General features: G+C 40.8%; 1 protein-coding gene across 2 annotated transcripts in view; it reads right to left on the reverse strand.

Annotated features, from left to right (window-relative positions):
- MCTP1 (multiple C2 and transmembrane domain containing 1) overlaps positions 1-24988 on the reverse strand; it is an 854885-nt gene that overhangs the window by 581201 nt on the left and 248696 nt on the right. For both annotated transcript variants that reach the window (XM_030193396.1, XM_030193397.1), the window contains exon 2: positions 20179-20293. In XM_030193396.1, the coding sequence (XP_030049256.1) occupies positions 20179-20293 (115 nt within the window). The remainder of the gene's footprint in view (positions 1-20178; positions 20294-24988) is intronic.

Raw genomic sequence — 24988 nt, forward strand, 5'->3', positions numbered from 1 at the left:
GTAAATCGTTTTTATGTTGCGCGGCAATGCATTCCATAACTGTGTGCTCAAGTAAGTAAAGTTAGACGCGTGCATTAGTTTGTATTTTAGACCTTTGCAGTTAGGGAAATGTAGATTCAGGAATGTGCGGGATGATCTTTTTCACATTCCTGGGTGGTAGGTCTATCAGGTCTGACATGTAGGCTGGTGCATCTCCGTGTATGATTTTGTGAACTAGGGAGCATATTTTGAACGTGATGCGTTCTTTAAGTGGGAGCCAGTGTAGTTTCTCTCGTAGGGGCTTAGCACTTTCATATTTTGTCTTACCGAATATGAGTCTGGCTGCGGTATTCTGGGCTGTTTGAAGTTTCTTGATTATTTGCTCTTTACAGCCGGCGTAGAGTGCGTTGCAGTAGTCTAGATGACTGAGCACCATTGATTGTACCAGGTTACAGAAAACAGGCCTTGGGAAGAAAGGTCTTACTCTTTTTAATTTCCACATTGAGTGGAACATCTTCTTGGTTGTGTTTTTTGCGTGGTTCTCGAGTGTTAGGTGTCGATCGATGGTAACGCCAAGAATTTTTAGGGTATCCGAAATTGGAAGGTTCAGATTTGGTGTATTAATGGCGGTAAATTTGTTCTTATTATGTTGAGAGGTGAGTATTAGGCATTGTGTTTTTTCAGCATTAAGTTTCAGCTGAAATACATCCGCCCATGAATGCATGATATGAAGACTTTGGTTGATGTCGTTGGAAATCTCCTTTAGGTCTTGTTTAAATGGAATGTAAATCGTTACGTCGTCTGCGTATATATATGGGTTGAGGTTGTGGTTTGATAATAGTTTGGCCAAGGGTATCATCATTAAGTTGAATAGAGTCGGTGAAAGGGGGAATCCCTGTGGGACTCCGCATTCAGGTGTCCATGTGGCTGAGGTGGTCGAATTAGATGTCACTTGGTATGAACGTGTGGTTAGGAATCCCTTGAACCAATTGAGAATGTTGCCTCCAATTCTGAAGTACTCAAGGATATGTAGTAGTATTCCATGATCAACCATATCGAAAGCGCTTGACATGTCAAATTGTAGAAGTAGTATGTTCTTTCCAGTTGCAATCATTTGTTTGAATTTGGCCATGAGAGTGACTAGTACTGTGTACTGTGGTTAGACCGAAATCCTGACTGGGAGTCGTGGAGTATTGAGAATTTATTTAAATAGGTTGTGAGTTGTTTGGTCACCAACTCTTCCGTTAGTTTGGTTATCAGAGGTATGGATGCTACTGGCCTGTAGTTGGTTAGTTCACTGGCACTTTTCTTTGTGTCTTTGGGTATGGGGGTGAGTAGAATGTTTCCTTTCTCCTTTGGGAAGAGTCCATTTTGTAACATATAATTCAAGTGTTTCGTTAGGTCTGTTATGAATTGTTGAGGAGCAGTTGTCATAAGGTTATTTGGACGTCAAGTTTGCAATGAGATTTGGCAAATCTTTTGAGCGTTTGGGAGATGGTGTCCTCTGATAGTGTCTCGAAGTTGGTTCAGGTTCTGTCTGCTGGATAAATGCCAGGGTCAGGGTCTAGACGGTAGGTGTTACTTGTTCAGCAGTTTGCTTCTTCTCTACTTTGTCCCTCGCTGCTGACTTTGCCTGTACCTGGATTACTCTCTTGACCGGCTGCCTGCCTATTGACTTTACCTCTGCCTGGATTACTGTCTTGTCTGCTGCTTGCCTACTGACTTTGCCTGTATCTGGATTACTCTCTTGACTGGCTGCCTTCCTATTGACTTTACCTGTGCCTGGATTACTCTCTTGCCTGCTGCCTGCCTGACCGATACGTTCACCATCTCGCTTCCAGCTCCGTCTCGCAAGTCCTGCAGACCGCCCGCAGCTAGGGACTCAACTTCTGGGGAATGGTGGTCAGCGCAGGTGAAACCCGGGGTTGCCTGGCTGCCAAGCAGAACCTGGTCCGAGTACCGGGCTCAGTAGCACTTTACTTGGTACAAGAACTCACAAGTTTGACACCCACCCTCTTTGATGCACAAAAAAAATGTCAAAGGAGGAGGCTTAGCCGAAATTGGGTGGTGGAGCCGGTGGGGGGAAGAGGGGTTGGTGGTGGGGAGGCAAAGATAGTAGTGGGCAGACTTATACGGTCTGTGCCAGATCTGGTGGTGGGAGGTGGGACTGGTGGTTGGGAGGCGGGACTGGTGGTTGGGAAGCGAGGAATAGTGCTGGGCAGACTTATACGGTCTGTGCCAGAGCTGGTGGTGGGAGGCGGGGCTGGTGGTTGGGAGGAGGGGATAGTGCTGGCCAGACTTAAATGGTCTGTGCCCTGAAAAAGACAGGTACAAATCAAGGTAAGGTATACACATGAGTTTATCTTGTTGGGCAGACTGGGTGGACCGTGCGGGTCTTTTTCTGACGTCATCTACTATGTTACTATGTATGTATAAGTGCCTGAGACTTTGAAAGGACATCGGGAGTTAGACCTGCTAACATGGACCTTCAGATTTCAGAAAAGTTCTCCTATTGAGGAGCACTGCACTGGAGGGATTAGGGGAGGTCACCTCCTTCATTACCTAATGGTTGGTGTCCCCCTGCCCCAGAAGTGAAACTAGCAAGGGATATTGGGTTATGTGACACCTTTTGGAGAAATAGATGTCTACATTTCTGTGGCTGACATAACTAATATATTCCATTACATAAACATCTATTTTGCTATTTCATAATACAGATGCCATAGAGACCTTTGTGTTCCCCTGCTGCCCTATTGATATTTCAGACCTCTGTTTTTGTAAATGGATGTTCATACTGTGTGTCACTGGCACATAAGCCTCCATTTCTTCATGTTTTGTAGAACAGACTATATAGGCAAATCCTGTTCTAAGATATTAGCAGAACTTCAGACATCCCGACTTGGACATCTAAATTCCAATTTAGGCATCCTTTCTAGAATACTGCTCCACATAGATCAAGTTACATGATGTATCCAGCAAGCTTTAAAATACTGGAAATATATTCTGTGAAAAAAAAATATTCATAGCAAGCCTCCATATAATGCACCATCTTGATCGCTAACAGAGCAGTAAGTTTGTTTTATAAAGAGAATTTATTACATAGTGAGATGCGACTGCTGTTACACATCATGTCTTTTATGAAGTATTAAGTAGAGATTGCTACTGCTATGCTTGTGAGGATTGGAGCAGTACTAAACCTAATTTGAAAATAAAGCTATCAAATTGCTAGAAAAATAAAAATTAGACACACATCAAAGTTTATTGATTACACGCTTTCTTTTTGGTTCTTTTGTTTTTACCTAGTCAAATGTGGTAGCGCCTGGGACTGTCAAGATGCTATTTTCTGCCCAATAAATCTCTCATATCAAGATTTTTTATATTCACCTTTTATCTCGCCCCTCCTTAAAGCGACAGCACATGACACATGATAGATTTTGAAAATGAACAAATGAATAATATTACAAAGTCAATCTAGAACATCATCAGTAGCAGTTCTCATTCCAGAATGTTCAAGTAAAGTCTGTAGGCAGAGGCGTAGCCAGGAGGGGTGCAAGGGGAGCAGTCGCTCCCCCAAATGGATTTTGAATTAAATGGCACCTATGTGGATTGGCCCTTCAGCCTTGCACTGGCGCCTGTTTTACAATAGGTCTGCTCCCCCGGATGGCAAAACCTCACTACGCTTCTGTCTGTAGGGCCACCATGCGCTCCTCTTCCTAGGATAGCTCAAGGCAATTTATTACCTGAAAGGGATGAGAAGGTGTGGTCCTGCTCAACACAAAAACAGAAGAAACAAGTCTTCGCAAGAAAATAACAAGAAAAAGCACAACGAAGATGACTCACAAAAACAAAAAATAAAAAATTATAGAAAATATATCGTATAGATAAAAATAAAATATATCATCCAATTCGTATTTAAAAATACAAATAGTACATGAAAAAGAAAAAAATAGCTTAAAAAAGATGACACTATAGTTAAAAATTGAGCAAACTTTATTAGCCAAAGGATAGCAGGGAGAAAAGGACTCGACACAGCTGTGTTTCGGCCATACAGCAGGAAAGATCGGAGCAGCGTCTCGTCTCTACAAAATCAAACGAAGCTAATGTATGCCGTTTGATTTTGTAGAGACGAGATGCTGCTCCGATCTTTCCCGCTTGAATTTGTTTCAAGTACTATTTTATGCTGTAGAGTCAGACAAGAGACACATAGATTCTTTCTACAATTGGATAGAATTAGAAACCAACATACGGTGAGAAGACTCCTGACGCAGGCCTGTATGGCCGAAACACAGCTGTGTTGAGTCCTTTTCTCCCTGCTATCCTTTGGCTAATAAAGTTTGCTCAATTTTTAACTATAGTGTCGTCTTTTTTAAGCTATTTTTTACTTTTTCAAGTACTATTTGTATTTTTAAATACGAATTGGATGATATATTTTATTTTTATCTATACGATATAGTTTATATAATTTTTTTGTTTTTGTTTTTGTGAGTCATCTTCGCTGTGCTTTTTCTTGTGGTCCTGCTCAAGGCACACAAAAAAGGAGGGCTTCCTTCAGATCTCTGAATAGAGAAAAGAGAGGAAGGGATGGTCCCCTCATTCAGAACTCTGGAAAGGAAGCTGCTCCAAGAAAAAAGAATAGGAACATATTAACACTAGAGGCATAGTTGGGGGGGGGGGGGTGGTGCCAGGGGAGTGCCCTCTCCCCCAAACAGAGTTCTGCCGGTGCCGGCGCCTATTGTTTAAAAGCGCGCACTGGCGGAAGTCCACTCTCCGCTCCCCCAGTGCCTTCAACCTGGCTCCGCTTCCGATTAACACAGTAATTGTCAGCAGGAAAAAAAAACTACAGGGTTCATCCATTCTGCCTAATAAAGTGTATCTGGCACTCTGCACAGGTTCCACTTGTTTATGATTAAACACTGGCATACTTAAAGGGGTCTTTTACTAAAGCTTAGCTGGAGTTATCTGCAGCAGGGCCCACTTTATTCCTAAGGGCCCTGCTGCAGATAACTCCAGCTAAGCTTTAGTAAAAGACCCCCTTAATCGCTATCTCTCCCCATCAATTCTGGGGGTACAGACCATAGAAGTCTGCCTGGCACCAGTCCTACTTCCAAACAACTGGAGTGGTCATCAAAGCCCACTCCAGGCTTGATCCTGATGTGACTTATATTCCCAAGCTAAACAATAAACAAAAATTTGGAGTCACTGGCTATACTCAGCAAAAACTGTAGCAATTCAATTCTGTAGAGCAGGACTCTAATATAAAACATTCTTGCCCCTGACCACTAGATTATCATGTTAATTATTAATAATAATCATTTCTTTGCATATCATCTTCACCAAAAGTGTAGGCAGTTCACAGAAGATTCAAAAGATCATATCAACCAATGATTTACAATCTCATTTTATAAATCATAATAATACTAAAACTTCTAAGAATAAAACTTATTAAAAAGTCATGCCTTCACTGCTTTTCTAAATCTCAGATAATCATTTTCCAAACGTAAATTGATTGGCAATGAATTCCAGTTTCCTGGAGACATTTCAGAAAAAATTGCTGAGCAATTAATTTTTTCTTAACCTTAAAGGGGAATAAATTACACTTGATAATGATAACAAGATTGAGATGAACCAGTTCTTGTCTGAAAAGTCAGAAAAGTTTAGAAGTAAGGATTAATTCCTTACTAATTTTATTTATTTATTAGGATTTATATACCGCCTTTTGAAGGAATTCACTCAAGGCGGTGTACAGTAAGAATAAAATAAACATGAACAATAGACAATTATAGCAGTAAAAATATTCAAATAACAATACAAAGTAGAGCATAGTATGCTCCTAATTTCAGGACCATACTATGTTGGTGTAGAAAGGAGATGTGTGCCATTCTGATATAGCATCCCCAACTGAGATGGCTACAATGGTTTTGCCTGCTCATGTATAGGCTAAAGATCTTTAGGGTGTGTGTGGATTGTTGCGTGGATTTGTGTGGCTAAGCTTCTTTGTGTTTAAGGCTGGTCTTGATTAATAAAAAGATGTTCACATCTTCACAAAATGGGAGCAATCCTTTTATAATATGGCCTTTCATCTCGTCAGCAATGATTGATGTTAAGTGCAAAATCTGATTTATGATTTTGTTCCATATTCATTTCACAGAGAACATTAGTGAGATTGCAATTCAACAATAACAACAAAAAAAACCAATAAACATGTTATAATTAATTCTCATTTCTATGGCTATTAAAATTAATGGTCCATAATTAGATAACCAGTCACTTGCAGTAAAACAGGGTTTCAAAAGAAGCTTAATTCAGTAGCAGTCAAGTGAACTTGGGATGTTTTTTGTATGAGCTGCATTTGCAGTTTAAAGAGTCACTACCTGGAAGACAGAGCATCTTGCACAGTCCTCGGACTCTACTTCATGGGGACTTTTAGTAGAATTCAGGGGCATAGCCAGACCTCAAGGTGGGAGGGGACCGGAGGCCAAAGTAGGGAGGCACATTTTGGTCTGCTTCCCCGCCGCCGCTGCCCCCCACCGCCGCCGCCCTGCCACTCCCCACCCACCACCGCCGCTGCACATTCCTTGGCTGGGGGGGGGGGGGGGGGGTCCATAACTTCCGGTAGCTGAAGCATTTTTCCAGCACTGGTCTCCGGCGCCGCCACATTGCCTGCCCTGCTCTCTCTTCCCTTCATGTCCGGCATGCTCATTTTAATGAAATTGAGCATGCACATGATCAGTTTCAGTAAAACGAGCATGCCAGATCTGAGGGGAAGAGAGAGCAGGGCAGGCAATGTGAAGGCACCGGAGACCAGCGCTGGACAAACACTTCAGCTGACCAGGGTTGGGGACCCCTGCCAGCCAAACCAGGGGCACAGAGATAATTTGGGTGGGGGGCGGGCTTGGCCTCCTGTAGCTACGCCAATGGTAGAATTAATTGCTAGTTTTCGTTAATCATATATTTTATTACAAACATAGAGAAGTTACAGCTATCATGAATAACAGCCAAACCCTTCATGATAGTCACCGTGTTTTCTGCAAGAGTATCACAAATGTCAGTACATACTAGAGTCTGCCCCTCCCCCATCCTGTTTTCTTTTTCCTCCACGCCCCAGTTATTTCTATCCTTATTAGCTAACAGTACTTAATTTTTATAGTACCATTGGATGTACACAGTGAGATATAGTAGTGATAAGTGTTCAGGTACAATATATTCCTTCCCCCAAAAGTTTACAATCTGATTGGATACCTGAGGCAGTAGGAAATATGAAGACCAATTCCATAACCTAATTACTCTCATTTCTGTGTGCATTAGCATGCATGAATGTTTACAGTAATGGCACATATGTGCATATATGCAAACATTCTAGCCAAGTGCTATTCTGCAAATATCTGCTTAATTGACCTAGCGTGGATTTGCTGTCCTAATTAGATTGTAAGCTCTGTCAAGCAGGGACTGTCTCTTCATGTTCAAGACAGTGTACAGCGCTACGTTTGTCTTGTAGCACCATAGAAATGATAAGTAGTAGTAGTACTGGCATATACAGGAATGGAGCGCAGGGAGGACTCCGACTTTTATGTGTAACAATGCAGGTACCTGTTGCATTTAGGCTCTCGCACACCAGCTCTATGGGAGCATAAGATAAGGGAGCAATGGTGAGATGTGTACCTGGGAGCTTTTAACTGAAGTCCACTTTAGGGCCCCCTAGATTGCCCCATTGCTCTCCTGAGATGTCTGTGTGGCCAGTCTACTAAAAATGCTGGCTCCTTCTACATCCCAATGGCCTGATTGTGTGCGTTTTTCACTTGGATGGGTTTTTTTTTTTTTGGGGGGGGGGGGGGGGGGGGGGGGATCGAAAATGGACCTAAACACATAGAGCACAGAAACATCTAACAAATATCCATTTAAAAAAAAAAAAAAAGATAGACGTTTTTCTGTTTTGAAAATGGCTATATTTCCCCCCTTGAATTTTGGATGTTTTTAGCAAAACATTCAAAGCTGGACTTAGGCGTCATATTGAAAATGCCCCTCTTTGTGGACTAGGGTATTCTGAAGTAACTGAATGTATGTTTATTTTGAAACCTGTTGAATGTAGGCCATGGCATTACATTTACTGTATACTGCTATTTTGAATAAAGCCAAGTTTGAAACCCTAAAGGACTGTGGCATGTGTTGGTAGAGGCATAAACCCTGATACATGGGTATCAATCACCACCCCATCACAGTGGAGTAATAGCTTACTGGTTTATTTTTATTTATCTATTTTATAACAGCATTTATATCCCACGATTTTCCAAAGATACATTGATTCAATGTAGCTAACAAATTTTACAATAAAATATCAGTGATATCAACATCACTATTACATCAGGAATATGCTATGGTACAGTGGGGTTAACATTCTGTAATTTCAACTATGAGGTGCTGCTCACAGGGAAGAATTTCCTAAAGAGAAAAGTTTTTAGATATGTACGAAGTCCTAAGTAGTGACTCATGCGTCTTAGGTTATTAGGTAGAGAGTTCCACCATGTGGTGCTAATGTACAAAAATCCTACTGAGTAAACCCTGGTTTTGTTTTATTTTGTATATTGTTGCGTTCATGAAGGTTTTCTTGGAAACCACCTAGTTATAGGGGGTATATAAATTTTTTTTTAATAATTAAACTGACTTGTACAAAAGTTTCTGACAGCTTGGATAGAGTAGGGTCAGGCAACTTCTTGCCTTTGTGTTCACGTTTTTTAATGCTAAACTGATCAGGTCTCTCATATAATCTGGGGCGGTGCCAAAGAGGATTTGATGAACCATGGTGCACAGCTTGAATGCTATCTGTGCCCTGATGGGGAGCCAGTTCAATGCTTGCAGCAGTGTGCTGGCTCTGTTGAAAAATGAGCATCTGATCATCCTGGCCGCTGTGTTCTGCACTGTCTATAACTTTTTAAATATTTGCTCTTTGCAGCCCGTGTAGATTCCATTGCAGTAACCAGCAAGAGTGAGTACCATTGGCTGTACTAGCATGCGGAATATGGTTCTCAGGAACTAGCCTCTGATTCTTATCAGTTTCCACATTGTATGAAACATTCTGGATGTTACAGTTTCCGTCTATTGTTCAAAAGACAGTTTTTGGTCTAGAATAACTCCTAGGACCTTAACGTGATTGGTGATTGGTTAGTGGTTACAGCTGGGAACCAGGAAAGCATGGTTTCAGATCCTGCTGATGCTCCTTGTGACCTCAAGGAAATCACTTAATCCTTCACTGCCTCACATACAAATTTAGGACTAGATTTAGCAAAAGGCTCACCCACATTAGCACGGGCTAACATATATTATTGACTACAGATCCTATTATGTGTCATGGGAACTATTTACTAATAATGCACAGTAACACACTTTAGTAAATTTTGCCCTTAAATTGAGGAGTGTGGTAGCCGTGTTAGTCCACTCTTAAGGTTATCAATAGAAATCAAACAAAATAAAACATGGAAAAGAAAATAAGATGATACCTTTTTTATTGGACATAACTTAATACATTTCTTGATTAGCTTTTGAAGGTCGCCCTTCTTCGTCAGATCTGACGAAGAAGGGCAACCTTCGAAAGCTAATCAAGAAATGTATTAAGTTATGTCCAATAAAAAAGGTATCATCTTATTTTCTTTTCCATGTTTTATTTTGTTTGATTTCTATTGATGCCCTTAAATTGTAAGCCCTCCAGGGACAAGGAAATAGCTATTCAACATGAATGTAATTCATCTTAAACTACAACTGAAAAGGTCTGAACTAAATTCAAAGAAAAATAAAGATATTATGAGGGTAGCTATCCAGTGGCATTCCTAGTCTAGATGGCACCCGGGGCGGATCGCCAATGCGCCCCCCCCCCCCCGGTTGCAGTGCGCCCCCCCTGCTGAATGACACCTCCCACCACCCCGGTAAAATGACCCCCATTGGTGCACGCCGCTGGGGGGAGGGGGGTGCCGCGGCGCGCGCCTGTCGGCTCCGAGTTCGCTAACTTCGCTCGTTTGCTGCAGCTCCCTCTGCTCCGGAACAGGAACTGCGGAGGGAGCTGCAGCGAACGAGCGAAGTTAGCGAGCTCGAGGCAGGCGCATGCCACGGCACCCCCCAGCGGCGTGCACCTGGGGCGGACCGCCCCCCACCGCCCCCCCCCTTGGTACGCCACTGTAGCTATCTATTAGTGCATGTCCTTACACCTTTACCTATACAGAGGCAAGAGAGAGGAATACATGGAACACCCACAATGCTAACAGTCACACCAGTTCCATAAGGTCCTGCTAAGGAAAATCTCCATGCCTTTCACATATTTTCACTTGTTCTTGGATCCTGCCTGAATTCCTAACTGCTCCTCTCCCTCCTCTTGTTTCCTATGGTCTCCACCTCCCATATACTACTTGACTCAACTGCTGACCCTTTTCTCCTTTCCTGCATCTCGTCTGGGAGACTGGGAGACTGGGCGGCTAGATGGCAGATGACATTTAATGTGAGCAAGTGCAAGGTGATGCATGTGGGAAACAAGAACCCGAATTATAGCTACGTCATGCAAGGTTCCACGTTAGGAGTTACGGACCAAGAAAGGGATCTGGGTGTCGTCGACGATAATACACTGAAACCTTCTGCTCAGTGTGCTGCTGCGGCTAGGAAAGCAAATAGAATGTTGGGTATTATTAGGAAAAGTATGGAAAACAGGTGTGAGGATGCTATAATGCCATTATATTGCTCCATGGTGCGACCGCACCTTGAGTATTGTGTTCAATTCTGGTCGCCGTATCTCAAGAAAGATATAGTGGAATTGGAAAAGGTGCAGCGAAGGGCGACTAAAATGATAGCGGGAATAGGACGACTTCCCTCTGAAGAAAGACTAAGGAGGCTAGGGCTTTTCAGCTTGGAGAAGAGACGGCTGAGTGGAGACATGATAGAGGTATATAAAATAATGAGTGGAGTGGACCAGGTGGATGTGAAGCGTCTGTTCACGCTTTCCAAAAACACTAGGACTAGGAGGCATGCGATGAAACTACAGTGTAGTAAATTTAAAACAAATCGGAGAAACTTTTTCTTCACCCAACGCGTAATTAAACTCTGGAATTCATTGCCGGAGAACGTGGTGAAGGCGGTTAGCTTGGCAGAGTTTAAAAAGGGGTTAGACGGTTTCCTAAAGGACAAGTCCATAAACCGCTACTAAATGGACTTGGGAAAAATCCACAATTCCAGGAATAACATGTATAGAATGTTTGTACGTTTGGGAAGCTTGCCAGGTGCCCTTAGCCTGGATTGGCCGCTGTCATGGACAGGATGCTGGGCTCGATGGACCCCTGGTCTTTTCCCAGTGTGGCATTACTTATGTACTTATGTCCTCTTCCTTCCCTCTTTCCATTCTTCTTTCTCCTGCCATAGGTTAGTATGAGCGGTACAGAAATTTTTAATAAAGATAATGCTTTTCACTGTACTGCTGTTCCTCATGTTCTTCATTTCTCCCCTCTGGCTCCTCCCATCCTACATCCGGTCATCAGAACTCATCCTCCAAACCCAACTTAGACCACTGACATTGCTACTAAGGCCAATCACCAACACAGTTATTCACCCCTCTTATAATAGCAAAATCACTTACTTCTCTTTTCCAAACACAAATACATGTAAAGAAAAAAATTAGAGACGCAGAACAATGGACAGACAAGCACAGCAGAAGACAAAGAACAAAACATAAGAAAGGCAACAGTAAAGAAAATAAGAATCACATTAGACTAAATTTTGCAATACATCTCTTCTCTAACCTGAATCCTATCTTCCAAGCCTGGTCCAATAGCTCACTTTACTTTTTCTATACAGCATTGACAGTGAGACCACATGCAAGCTTCCCTGTACAAACAAAATGTTAGGAATTATTAGGAAAGGAATAGAGAATAAAACAAAGAATTCCATAATGCCTCTATATTGCTTCTTAGTGCAACTGGATCTTGAGTATTGTGTGCAATTCTAGTCAACGCATCTCAAAAAAGATACAGTTCAGCCGATGTTCGGACAGTTGAATAGTACTTAACTGGCTAAGCTCTAATAGTTAGCGCAAGATAACCAGTTATCTCTGCTGAATATTAGCACATAAGGTCCGATTCTATATATGGCACCTAAAGTTAACGCTTGTTAGGCAATTACGGCTAAGCGTATTCTACGTGTGGTATTTAGAATAAGCTTAAGGCATAGTTCATGTGACTAAATCTACGTGCGTTCATTTATTCCAACGAAAAGCTAGTGTAAATCCCTGCGCGTAGCATTCACTGGAGGCTGGTGGCAAAGTTAATCCATACAATTCACATTCCACTGGCAGGCAATAAACCAGTCCAGGTCAGAATTTGAGGTTCTGAACTAAACAAATTAACTGAAATTAAGGCCTTTGAGCAACAAGAAACAAACTCTCCACAGCAATAATATTTACATGCAGAGGCAGGGAACAAAAATGGTATCAATTACTTATAATCTCTGGTCAGCTTCTTTAAGAATCTCAGCCCTCTCTGGGTTGTATGTGATCCCCAGATGGTAAATTCTCGTGTAAGTTCCAGGGGTGTAGCTACGGGTGTGTCTGGGTGGGCCCAGGCCCACCCAATCTCAACTCATGCCCACCCAGTTTTTTCTGATCCTCCAATTGATGCAGTGTTAGGCTGCAGTGGGAGTGCACAGCCTTTCACGAAATTGCTACGGCTCCAACCTCATTGGCTCAGCTCACAGCTACCCATGCAGTCGGCAGCAAAAAACCAGATGCTCTCCTCTCCAGTTCTCCTACCTGCGGTAACCAGCCTAATTTTGGTTTAGAGCAGGTCGGGAAGTCAGCACCTCTAGCGCCGCACTGCCACTGCTGCCACTGAAGCTGTTGAGTGCTCTGCTTCCCTCGCCCCAATGCCGACCATCAGTCAGGATGCCTGCTTTGCCTTACTGTGGAAGCCTTTACCGCCATCTATTTACTAGACAGTAAGGGCTCCCACATTAACTCCATGCTAACATGCGCAGCAATGTACCTGCACTACCCGATTAGCGCAACGCACATCTATTCTCTGCTCATAGACATGCCTCCCATGCCAAAAAAACAGAAACTAATTTTTAGCATGGGATTAGTGCACTGATCGGCACAGTACTGAGGGATGCCTCAGCACGTGGTAGGCACACACTAGTGCTTACCGTGGTTTAGTAAAAGGGCCTCTAAGTGATTTTAGTGTGCATTTTTTTTGCATTGTATTTGAAATTCCGCCTCACAATCTTTCATCCATCCACTCCCCTAGAAATCTTAACCCTATTGTATTCACTCTTCTTCAACTAAACAGTAAACTCTGTCTTCCCTCTTACCATGCACAAATACCACCTCAGAAAAAGCTACTGAAATTCACAACTGCCTGAGACACCCCTCTAATTCCCCAGAGGCGTCTCTTGTATGATACTGACGTAGCTCATAATTAGATCACATGTCCCTTCAGTGCATTAGGAAACCAAGATGTCCCAAAGTGTTTTCTGCTCCAAAATTCTGAAGGATACACTAGTCTTTAACCCGAAATGTCTTCAAGTGTGTTATGTCTGATGAAGATTGATGTGAGACGTTATCACATTTGGCATAGCAGTAAACAAGATTGACGAGTGGGCAGGATGACACCTATCTTTAAAACTTGAGAAGTGTACAGAAAAAAACAGCTAATAAGAACCAAATTAAAAACAGATGCCTGAAAGAAGTGGCAAAGATATTCCGAAGATGCAAAACTGAGAGTCCCTTAACAAACAGGATAACCAAAACCCTTTCATGTTCCAAAACTTATTTCATTCTTAATTTAGTCACATTCTTGCACATTCTCTGCTTACCTTTTTTAAACTTTTTCTTTTTTGCCTACATTCAGTCCTACTTGTCAATGAGTGCAGCAAAATGTTACAGATCTTTCAATGCAGCAGTATTTCACCACAGAAAGCTCTTCTCAGTCAAGCTGGGAAAGTGGGAAGGTAAACTGAGGTCTTGTTTAACTCACTAAATCTTATATTGAGAAGTGAATTACTATTGATTTTTCCTGCTAATGTATCTTTACTAGGGAATGGGGATGAATATGCTTAAATAGAAACTGCTTGGACATCATTAGTACTGCTGTAAAATGCATTCCAGCTGATAAAGCATTTTCTGTGTGTAAAGCATGGTTTATACAGGAGAATGGCTCTTATAAAAGCACACGTGTAAAAAGTAGGCATGTTGCAAGAAAGATTTGCAGCTGTGATTTGCCAGGTGAATCAAGAAATCTCCTATATCCCCCATATTCCTTTAGACACTCCCTGTTTACCCCATATGAAGGCTTGAAAACCTACCTGCTTGTTTGGATCTCAGGCTTCAATGACACCAGCTGATCTGATGCCCTTCTTAGTGTAGAGGGTATCTTGTACCCCATCTACTTCCTTCTCAACATCTGATGGAGAAGGCACATGGGGGTGTGGAGGGATTGAGGGTATGTGGAGTCCAGGGTTATCTGAAGCTCCCTCACAGTGGACACAGAAGCCTTTTGAAGCCTGGGAGGAGTATTTCTGCCCCAGGAGGGAAAATATGGTTCTGGAAAGGGGGGGGGGGGGGGGGGGGGGGGATTAGGTGCTACAGTACTGCTCTTGTAGGGATGGGGGGTTACTTTGGCCCTGTTATCAGTCCTTTATTTATTTGAGGTAGAAGGGGTGGGGGAGGTCAAGCTGAAGCATCAGCAGGTACACTAATCAGTTATAATTCAAAAAAAATTAACAAACCCTCTTGATACAGTTTATCATTTATGATTTATTAGGTACTTGATATATGGCCCTAGGTAGAACGTGATAAGTACATAAGTACATAAGTAGTGCCATACTGGGAAAGACCAAAGGTCCATCTAGCCCAGCATCCTGTCACCGACAGTGGCCAATCCAGGTCAAGGGCACCTGGCACGCTCCCCAAACGTAAAAACATTCCAGACAAGTTATACCTAAAAATGCGGAATTTTTCCAAGTCCATTTAATAGCGGTCTATGGACTTGTCCTTTAGGAATCTATCTAACCCCTTTTTAAACTCCGTCAAGCTAACCGCCCGTACCACGTTCTCCGGCAACGAATTCCAGAGTCTAATTACACGTTGGGTGAAGAAAAATTTTCTCCGATTCGTTTTAAATTTACCACACTGTAGCTTCAACTCATGCCCTCTAGTCCTAGTATTTTTGGATAGCGTGAACAGTCGCTTCACATCCACCCGATCCATTCCACTCATTATTTTATACACTTCTATCATATCTCCCCTCAGCCGTCTCTTCTCCAAGCTGAAAAGCCCTAGCCTTCTCAGCCTCTCTTCGTAGGAAAGTCGTCCCATCCCCACTATCATTTTCGTCGCCCTTCGCTGTACCTTTTCTAATTCTACTATATCTTTTTTGAGATACGGAGACCAGTACTGAACACAATACTCCAGGTGCGGTCGCACCATGGAGCGATACAACGGCATTATAACATCCGCACACCTGGACTCCATACCCTTCCTAATAACACCCAACATTCTATTCGCTTTCCTAGCCGCAACAGCACACTGAGCTGTGTGAAGGGAAGGTGTATTCTTGTAGGGCTGAACTACCGTCCACTGGGACAGAATGAACAGACAGATGAAGACATGTTTACAGAGATTAGGAAAGCTGGCAAATTGGGCAACGCTATAATAATGGGTGATTTCAATTACTCCAATATTGACTTGATAAATATTACATCAGGGAGTGCCAGGGAGATAAAATTTCTAGATGTAAAAAACAACTGCTTTTTGGAGCAACTGGTCCAGGACCAGACATGTGGATAAAGGTGAGCTGGTTGATGTAGTGTATCTAGATTTTCAAATAGCTCTTGATAAAGTTCCTCATGAGAGACTCCTGAGAAAATTAGAGTCATGGGATAGGAGGCAAGATTCTGGTGTGGATTAGGAATTGGTTATTAGAGAGAAAACAGAGGGTAGGGTTAAATGGTCATTTCTCTCAAAGGAGGAGGGTGAACAGTGGAGTACTGCAGGGATCGGTACAGGGACCGGTGCTATTTAACATATTTATAAATGATATGGAAATCGGAACGTTGAGTAAGGTGATTAAATTTGCAGATGATAAATAACTATTCAAGGTTGCTAAACACGTGCAGACTGTGAAATATTGCAGGAAGACCTTAGGAAATTGGAAGCCTAGGCATCCAAATGGCAGATAAAATTTAATGTGGACAAATGCAAGGTGATATACATTGGAAAGAATAATCCAAATCATAGTTACCTGATGCTAGGGTCCACTTTTGGGGTCAGCACTCAAGAAAAAGATCTAGGTGTCATTGTAGATAATACGCTGAAATCTTCTGCTCAGTATCCGGTGGTGGCCAAAAAAGCAAATAGAATGCTAGGAATTATTAGGAACGGGATGGTTAGTAAGACCAAAAATACTATAATGCTTCTGTATCACTCCATGGTGCGACCGTACCTTGAGTACTGCATTCAGTTCTGGTCGCCGTATCTCAAAAAAGATATAGTGGAATTAGAATAGGTTCAAAGAAGAGCGATCAAAATGATAAAGGGGATGGAACTCCTCTCGTATGAGCAAAGGATAAAGAGGTTAGGGATCTTCAGCATGGAAAAGAGACGAGTGAGGGGAGATATGATTGAGGTCTACAAAATCCTGAGTGGTGTACAACGAGTAGAAGTAAATTGATTTTTTACTCGTTCCAAAAGTACAAAGACTAGGGGACATTTGAAGAAGTTACATGGAAATACTTTTAAAACAAATAGGAGGAAATATTTTTTCACTCAATGAACAGTTAACTCTGGAACTCTTTGCTGAAGGATGTGGTAACAGTGGTTAGCATATCTGGGTTTAAAAAAAGGTTTAGACAAATTCCTAGTGGAAAAGCCCATACTTTGCTATTGAGACAGACATGGGAAGGCAGCTGCTTGCCCCAGGATTGGTAGCATGGAATGTTGCTAATAATTGGGTTTCTGCCAGGTACTTGTGACCTGGCTTGGCCACTGTTTAGAAACGGGATACTGGACTAGATGGACCATTGGTCTGACCCAGTATAGCTACTCTTATGTTCTTATGAGTGTGACTGTTGGGCAGACTGGATGGACCGTTCAGGTCTTTACCTATGTTACTAAGTCTTGGTCCAAAGGATTTATCTTTGCAATTATCAAAAGATCATCTGCATAGCAATAAACTTTCACTCCATATTAAAAAGTATCAGTGACAATGAGGAGTGCTGTGGTACTCCATTATGCAAGTGAAATGTTTTGGACCAAGAAAGTCCAACCCTAATAAAATAAGATCTACCCTTTAAAGAAAGAAGTAAACCAACATAATGCTGTGGAAGTAATTCTAATAGATTGTAATCTATCCAACAATAAATCATGAAGGATAAGATCAAATGCCAAGTCCAGATCTAACAAAATTGCTAAGCAGTTTCATTAGATCTGGCCTCAGCATTTGACAGCATAGCGTTTGGTACTATGTGATAATATGTACTGTTATTGGAATCTGTTTTCTGTTTTCATTGTCTATTGCCTATGATCAGATTGATATTGTTGTACACTGCCTTGGGTGAATTTCTTCAAGAAGGTGGTAAATAAATCTTAATAAATAAATAAAAGCAAACAAAGATATCAGGGAGGTATTATAGCTAATTCATAATCAAACATTTGAAATATAAATTAAAGATACAGAGAGCCTTGCCTACTAAAAATTTCTCAGTTCAAAACAGACTTCATTCCTCCCACTCAATAATCCACTATGGATCTAAAATACAGAAACATTAGTAAGGAAAGCATATTACACCAGTGGAAACGATACAAAAGAAATGGCACAAATCCCAAATAAACTGCCAAAAGCAACCAAAGTTAAAAACACAAGCAAACATAATACTGAGGTCACAACTAGCCAGGTTCTCTCCACATGAGTGTAATCAACAACCTAAAATTGTATACCTTGTACTTCTGAAAAATAATATTAACAGACTCAGCTTCAGAAATATAAACGGTGGGAAGCTCAAATCTCTGCCACTAAAACAGAATGCAAAATATAACACTTGCTATTGTGAATAAACTTGATATTATCTTAAAATAGAAAGCCAAACTACAGAAAGAACCAAAGAGCAATAAAAAATAAAATATAAAAAATTGTAAAAATCAAAAACAGCATAAGGCACTACTAGAACAATAAGTGGATTAAACCATTTCTTCTCAATATAAAGGTGGCCTTAATATACAGATCCACCTATACTTATCGTTTGCAACAATACAGTTTAGTGGGTGCAGCAGAAAAAATATTTAGCATATCCCAAATATAGAAAAAATGAAACATCAGAGCTCTGCAGGTGCAGAAATATTTCCATGAGACAAATCCACTCAAATGGGAGCAAAATCTTATCATCAGTTTCTAAGTGCTCCTAGGAAAAAGGGAAGTCATAAAAAAAACTCAAATTTTTGGAGAAAAATTGACTGGCCTCCAAACCAGGAAACACCTACTAATATGCAAACCTTAAATATACATAGGGCTACATCCACAAAAACTGTAAAAATCAAAAACAGAAAATGTAGAGCTCATAAAAAGACCGTGCACAACACTTATCTTTTAAACCTCCCCATCAAGACTTCAGGCTTCTTCTTCAAAGGCAACTGAAGCATCAGTTGAAGAAACCTAACTTGCAGAGCATTCCTTAATCTGATGGAGAGGATGCTTAAGATCTTTTTGTTCAAGGAATTTGTAGTGGGATCTTCTATTTAAGTCTTTCTATTTTATGAATATTATGCTATATTGTACTGTAGTCTGAACATTGAGTTCACCTCTTATTTTGTAACCCGCAGTGAACTGTAATGGTATTAGTGGGCTATAAATTCTGTATCAATAAATAAATGGCATGTTCAAACCTTCTGACCTTAATGGTTAGATGTCCTCCTATAAAATACTGAGTGGAGTGAAACAGGTAGATGTGAATCACTTGTTTACTCTTTCCAAAAATACTAGGACTAGGCGGCAAGCAATGAAGCTACTAAGTAGCAAATCTAAGATAATCTCTCTTCAGCCAATTAAACATTCAATTAAACTCTGGAATTCGCTGCCAGAGAATGTGGTAAAGGCAGTTAGCTTAGCAGGGTTTACAAAAGGGACTGGACAATTTCCTAAAAGAAAAGTCCATAACCCATTATTAAGACGGGCTTAGGAAATCCACTGCTGATTTCTGGGATAAGCAGCATAAAATCTGTTTTACTCTCTTGAGATCTCGTCAGGCACTTGTGACCTGGATTGGCCACTGATGGAAACAGAATACTGGGCTTGATGGACCTTCAGTCTGTCCCAGTATGGCAACACTTATGTTCTTAGCACAAGTTTAGGCATGTTCCACTATATGCAGTTAACTCCCCTTCTCAGTTTCCTACAGGTTAAGATCAAATGCGATGCCTCAGTGTGGATCAATGCTGGACTAGTTTCTAACACACTGACCTGTACTGTGTTCCTATCGTATAGCATTATTTGGAAACAGAGGCTTCAAAAGGACTATAAATATTCAAACAAATTCATTAACTGGAGACTTGCCCTGAGTGATGTGTTTATTGTGGGTTATTAACACATGTCAGATACTTAAAACATTTCTATTATGTCTCCATCATCTTGGATCTCCTCTTCCACATATTTAGGTTTTGAGGTCTCATCTCTTATGGCTTCTGAGGCAGATCACATACCATTGTAGTAACCCTTCTCTGGAACGCCTCACTTTTATCTATATGCTTCCTGACAGAAGATCCCCAGAGCTGGACACAATGCTCCAGATTAGTTCTAACCAATGACCTATGCAATGACATAATCACCTCCACTTTTCAACTAATTTTGTCCCTCCTTATGTACTGTAGCAACCCTCTGGCTCTGGCCACTAACCTATCACACTGTTTCCCTGTGAGTTTTGTGGCTATGACAAGGAACTAACAACAACTATTTAAAAAGAAAAAAAACAACCTTTTGTAACAGAATTCAGAGATAAATTACAATGATCCTAAAACATTACTCAGTGAATAGCCCACACCATGAAAACTTTGATGAACACCAATTTTTACTTTTCTCAAAAAACTCCAATCAGCTAAAAAAAAAAACCCAAACATTGAATGTACAGAAAGCCAAATAATGATGTGCTCTAATCAAGCAGCTAATCAGGAAAATAAGTTCTGTAAATTCTTACCTCCACGATCCCTTGCTGCTAAGTTCTGACCTCTTTTTAAAGTTATGTCCAGCTGGTACATTACAGGATCAGGCAAGGAAGGGTCTGCATTACTGACGGCAACTGTATTTATTTTCTGAAAAACAAAATACAATAAAATGTAACAAAACCTATTTTTTTTATTTTTTTTTATTTCTTTATTTATTAATTTTTTACATCTATATCTATAAAACATAAATGTTACGGAAATTTGGAAATTAAACATTGTTAGGTAATACATATTACCGAAAATTCTTAAAGGAAAATATTTTATAACATTTGTCCACAATATTTGAATCAAGATCTAAGAAATTATAACATAAGTAACATTTATTTAATACTAATCAGCGGAAGGGTGAAACATATATCCACAGCCAAATATTAACAGCATTCTCTTAATTACGGGTTCACCTCCAGAGGCGGAACACTTTTTTCTTTTGATTCAATAAAATCTAACAACTTCGTAGAGTTAAAGAAGAGGTAATTAACCGAGTTAAAGGTAATACAGCATCTGCAAGGAAATTTCAAAATAAAGGTTCCCCCTAGCTTTAAAACTATAGCTTTGTAAATCAAAAATTCTTTTCTTTTCCTCTGAGTGGCGCGTGCCATATCAGGGAAAACTTGTATCTTATGTCCCAAAAATAAATCGTTTATATGTCTGAAATATGATCGAAGAATATTATTGCAATCAGGCTCAAGCACGAATGTTACCAATAATGTTGTTCTTTCAGAAATAAATTCAAGAGAAGTTTCCAGGAACTCTGTCAAATTCAATTCAGCAGGAGGATCTGCTTGAGATTTATCTTTAGGTAATCCAGGTCTTCCTGTAATGTATTGGGTTCTCGTTATAGGCGGATATGCCTCCTCCGGAATCCCTAATACATCCTTAAAATATCTTTTAAGCATATCCACTGCATTTATCAAAGGGGATTTCGGGAAATTTAAAAATCTCAAATTATTTCTTCGCCCATAATTTTCAAGGTATTCAAGCTTTCTGTCCTGGATGTCTCTTTCCTTAATTAAAACTTCTGTAAGATTGTGCAATTTCTGAATTTCTCCTTGGTTTTTTAAGATCTTAGCATTCTGTGCTTGGATTTGTTCAGAAAATATCTGGTTAGATTTTTTTAAATCAGTTATTTCACTATTTACTGAAGTATTCATTTCAATCAAAGTGCTATTCACTCCCTGGATAGCGTCCCATAACATACTCATAGTAACTACCGCTGGTTTCTTCATTCCTCCGGTACTCACGGTCCCGATCTCCTGGGCAGTTGAGGCTGATTCACAAACGGAATCCTGCGTCGCTGTTTCTCTGCCTGGGGTAGAAGTCCTCATGGGTACTCCTTCAGACGCTGAGGGTCCAGGAAGTTCCATGGCCTCCATGCGATGTGACCCCATGAGTGACGAATCGTCTCCGGGTCGCAGAGGTGCGGTATGGGAGGGAGGGCTCAACGTTACTCCCTCAATGCTGCACTCGGTCCTCTGAAGGGCCGGGTCATTCGAAGTGGAAATACGCTCACCAGGAACCCCGACCCTGAAACTATCCAAAGTCGTCTGGCGTGAGGCGGGAGTTAGTTGCGGGACCATGGAGGTAGGAACCGCTGTTTTCCCCTTTCTCTTCCCCATCGCTAGGTCAGAGAAATTAACCCTTCGGCAAGGCGTTTGAGATAGGTTCAGGAGCTCCGAGTCCCGACTTCCGCTCTTGTCGCCATCTTGATTCCCTCTCCTCAAAACCTATTTTTTTAAAGAATCTTTCTGGTTTACATATAATATATCTCCCTTTTATTCTATTGTTTCTTCCACAGAAGGATAAAAGTAAAAACAATATACATCCAATGTATTACACATACCCTTTTCTGTCTCTCGCTCTGTGTCAAAGACCTAAATTCTTGGGGAATTCAAAATGGAGGCCATCTTTAGGTTGGAAAACAATCTGATACAGGACCCTCTCATTTCGCTACCACACCAGAGATGTCTCTCTCTCTCTCTCTCTATTTCCCTCAGGAACCACTAGCCAGTCAGGTTTTCAGGCTATCCCTAATGATACAGAAGAAGTAGTATGCTTCGATAAGTACACTTGGTATCAAGTGATGCATTTGGACATTTTAATGGTTTATGCAAAGTGGGAATATGCTGATGTATATTTAATTTAAATGTTTACAACAAATGTGGGGTTTGCACAATAGTTTGATGTACTGTATGTACTTGCAGCTCTTAATTATGCACTTTAATATTGACATTTTTAGGAATTAGTATAGTGAATGTATGTGATGAGTGGAAGAAATAGGGCATAAGATAAAAGGGCAAAATATTAAAGTTTAAGCATTTAAGTAGTATTATATGAATGGTAAAAATTAAAATAATAATCTATTGAAATTTGCACATGGTGTTACGAGTTATAGTACTTATAGTATAGAAAGAGTAACCGATCAAAGACAGTTGAGCCTAGATTGATACATAGTAATGAATATGCATGAGAAAGATTTGCATATATTGGGGATAGAAGGCATGCATCTATCTCATGCATATTCATTGTGGATACCCTGAAATCCTAACTGACTGACAACCTACTGTTTTAGCTGACCCTACCATGTCACTGGGTCCTCTTTATGTCTCTCCTGGCTCTCCTTTCTTTCAACAGTATTTTTTTATGTTGGTATGAGAAACCCGCTAAACATATTGATTTATATGTGAGTTTTTGACGGCTATGGTAATGCAGGATCAGATAATTCCTCGTACCTGTTACTGCATTTCTCAATGGCAAGTCAGTCAGCTCCCGCATGTAGATAGGAGCTGTCCCGAAGATGATTTGATAAACCAGTGTGTATAATTTCAGCGCAATATGGGATTTGATAGGGAGCCAGTATAAGGCTTGATGCAGTGGGCTGGTGATTTCAAACCATGATTTTCGGAAGATTAGCCTTGCAGTTGTGTTCTGGGCAGTTTGCAATATTTTCAATACCTGCTCTTTGCAACTGGCATAGACCCCTTTGCAGTAGTCTGCGTGTGAAAGTACCATGGATTGTACTAGCAGATGAAATACTCATCTAGGGAAATAGCCTTTGATTCGTCTAAGGGGTCCTTTTACAGAGCCACGGTGAAAAATGGCCTGCGGTAGTATAGGCGCATCTTTTGGGTGCGCGCTGGGCCACTTTTTACTGTAGCTGGGAAAAAGGCAATGCTCACAAACTAACCATATAGCACAGAACACACCCACTCTCCACCCCCAGACCCACCCCCAGCACTAAAAAGTAAATTTAATTTTTGAGCATGTGGGTATCGCATGCATATCCCCAAATTTACATGGGGCACCTCAGCGCACTTCGCGGTAAGCCATTTTTTGCTGTGACAAAGCATGTGTTAGCATTTACCACAGCTTTGCAAAAGTGTCCCATGGTGTGTAAATGCAAGGGAAAGGAAAGGGAAATGGGACTTGATATACTGCCTTTCTGTAGTATTTTGCAACTACATTCAAGGTGGTTTACATATATACAAGTACTTATTTTGTACCAGGGGCAATGGAGGGTTAAGTGACTTGCCTAGTCACAAGGAGCTGCAGTGGGAATTGAACCCAGTTCCCCAGGATCAAAGTCTGCTGCACTAACCACTAGGTTACTCCTCCTATGCTCCACCCATGCTACACATGGGTGGAGCATAGGTGGGGCATGGTTGTCTCTCCAAGTTACACTGCAATTTATAGAATAATACAAGTTATGTGCACCCTCGCTGCATTTGGGCATGCTCAGGTATCCTATTAAGTACCCCAGGTAAAAAAAAAATCTTTTATCAAAAAACAATCTCAAACAATATATTTAAAAAACGTACCACTAAAAACAATTATACTAACTCTAAGACTGGTGTAGCCATGGCTTCCTAAATGTTATACACAAATCCCGGGTTTTCCTAATATTCTATAATGAAAACTGGCCAATCAGATGATGTTTCACATTTCATTTTTATTTAATATACGGCAAATTACAAAGTAGCTAAGTAGTTGATTAGCAGAAGGTAGGGCATAGAAGGGACCTAGTTACAATCAAAATCATATAAGGAATTGGAAATGAAAGGGATTAAATTAAAACTAAGAAGTAATAAGGAGGGGAGGGAGTAAAAGAACACAAAAACACAGGATTAAAAAGGGGGGAGGGTTAGACTGGGTAAAAAAGGGAGGAGGATTAAGGAATCAGGGCGCCTATACAGAGAGGCCCACTTATAGATCTTGTGAGAGATCTGTAAAACTCAATCTGGAAAGTTATTTTTCCTAAAAATGGCACTATTTTTTTTGCAAAATATGTATCATAAAAAATCAGAACTTTTTCCTCTAATCCTGAGAAAATCTAAAGATTTCTGGAGAATCAAACCAGGCTAAGGTCTATCTAGTTAGATTCTGTGACCTGCTAGCAGGAATGCTGAGGCTGGAACAGAAACGTTTGAATTTCTAGAAGCAGCTTAAAACATGGTTATTTGGGGCACCAATTGATTATAGAGCTGAAATGATAATGGTTGTATCAATAATGTGAATGGTGAACTTGTGTTTCTAACTTTTTTAATCTTAAAATGGACTATCCTCTGAATTCTATGTTTAGCGCCCAAACTTGGGTGCTGAAACTTGTGGGTAGACCAAAGATGCATTCACAAATTTGATTAAAGATGCATTCACAAATTGAGGAAAATGGTTAAAAAGAAGCTAAAAGGGGTTTTAAAAGGTTTGGACAAGTTCCTGGAGGAAAAGTCCACAGTCTGTTATTAAGACAGACATAGGGAAGCCAGTGCTTGCCCTAGGACTGGTAGC

Source organism: Microcaecilia unicolor, chromosome 2, assembly GCF_901765095.1.
Source record: "Microcaecilia unicolor chromosome 2, aMicUni1.1, whole genome shotgun sequence".
Classification (NCBI taxonomy): domain Eukaryota; kingdom Metazoa; phylum Chordata; class Amphibia; order Gymnophiona; family Siphonopidae; genus Microcaecilia; species Microcaecilia unicolor.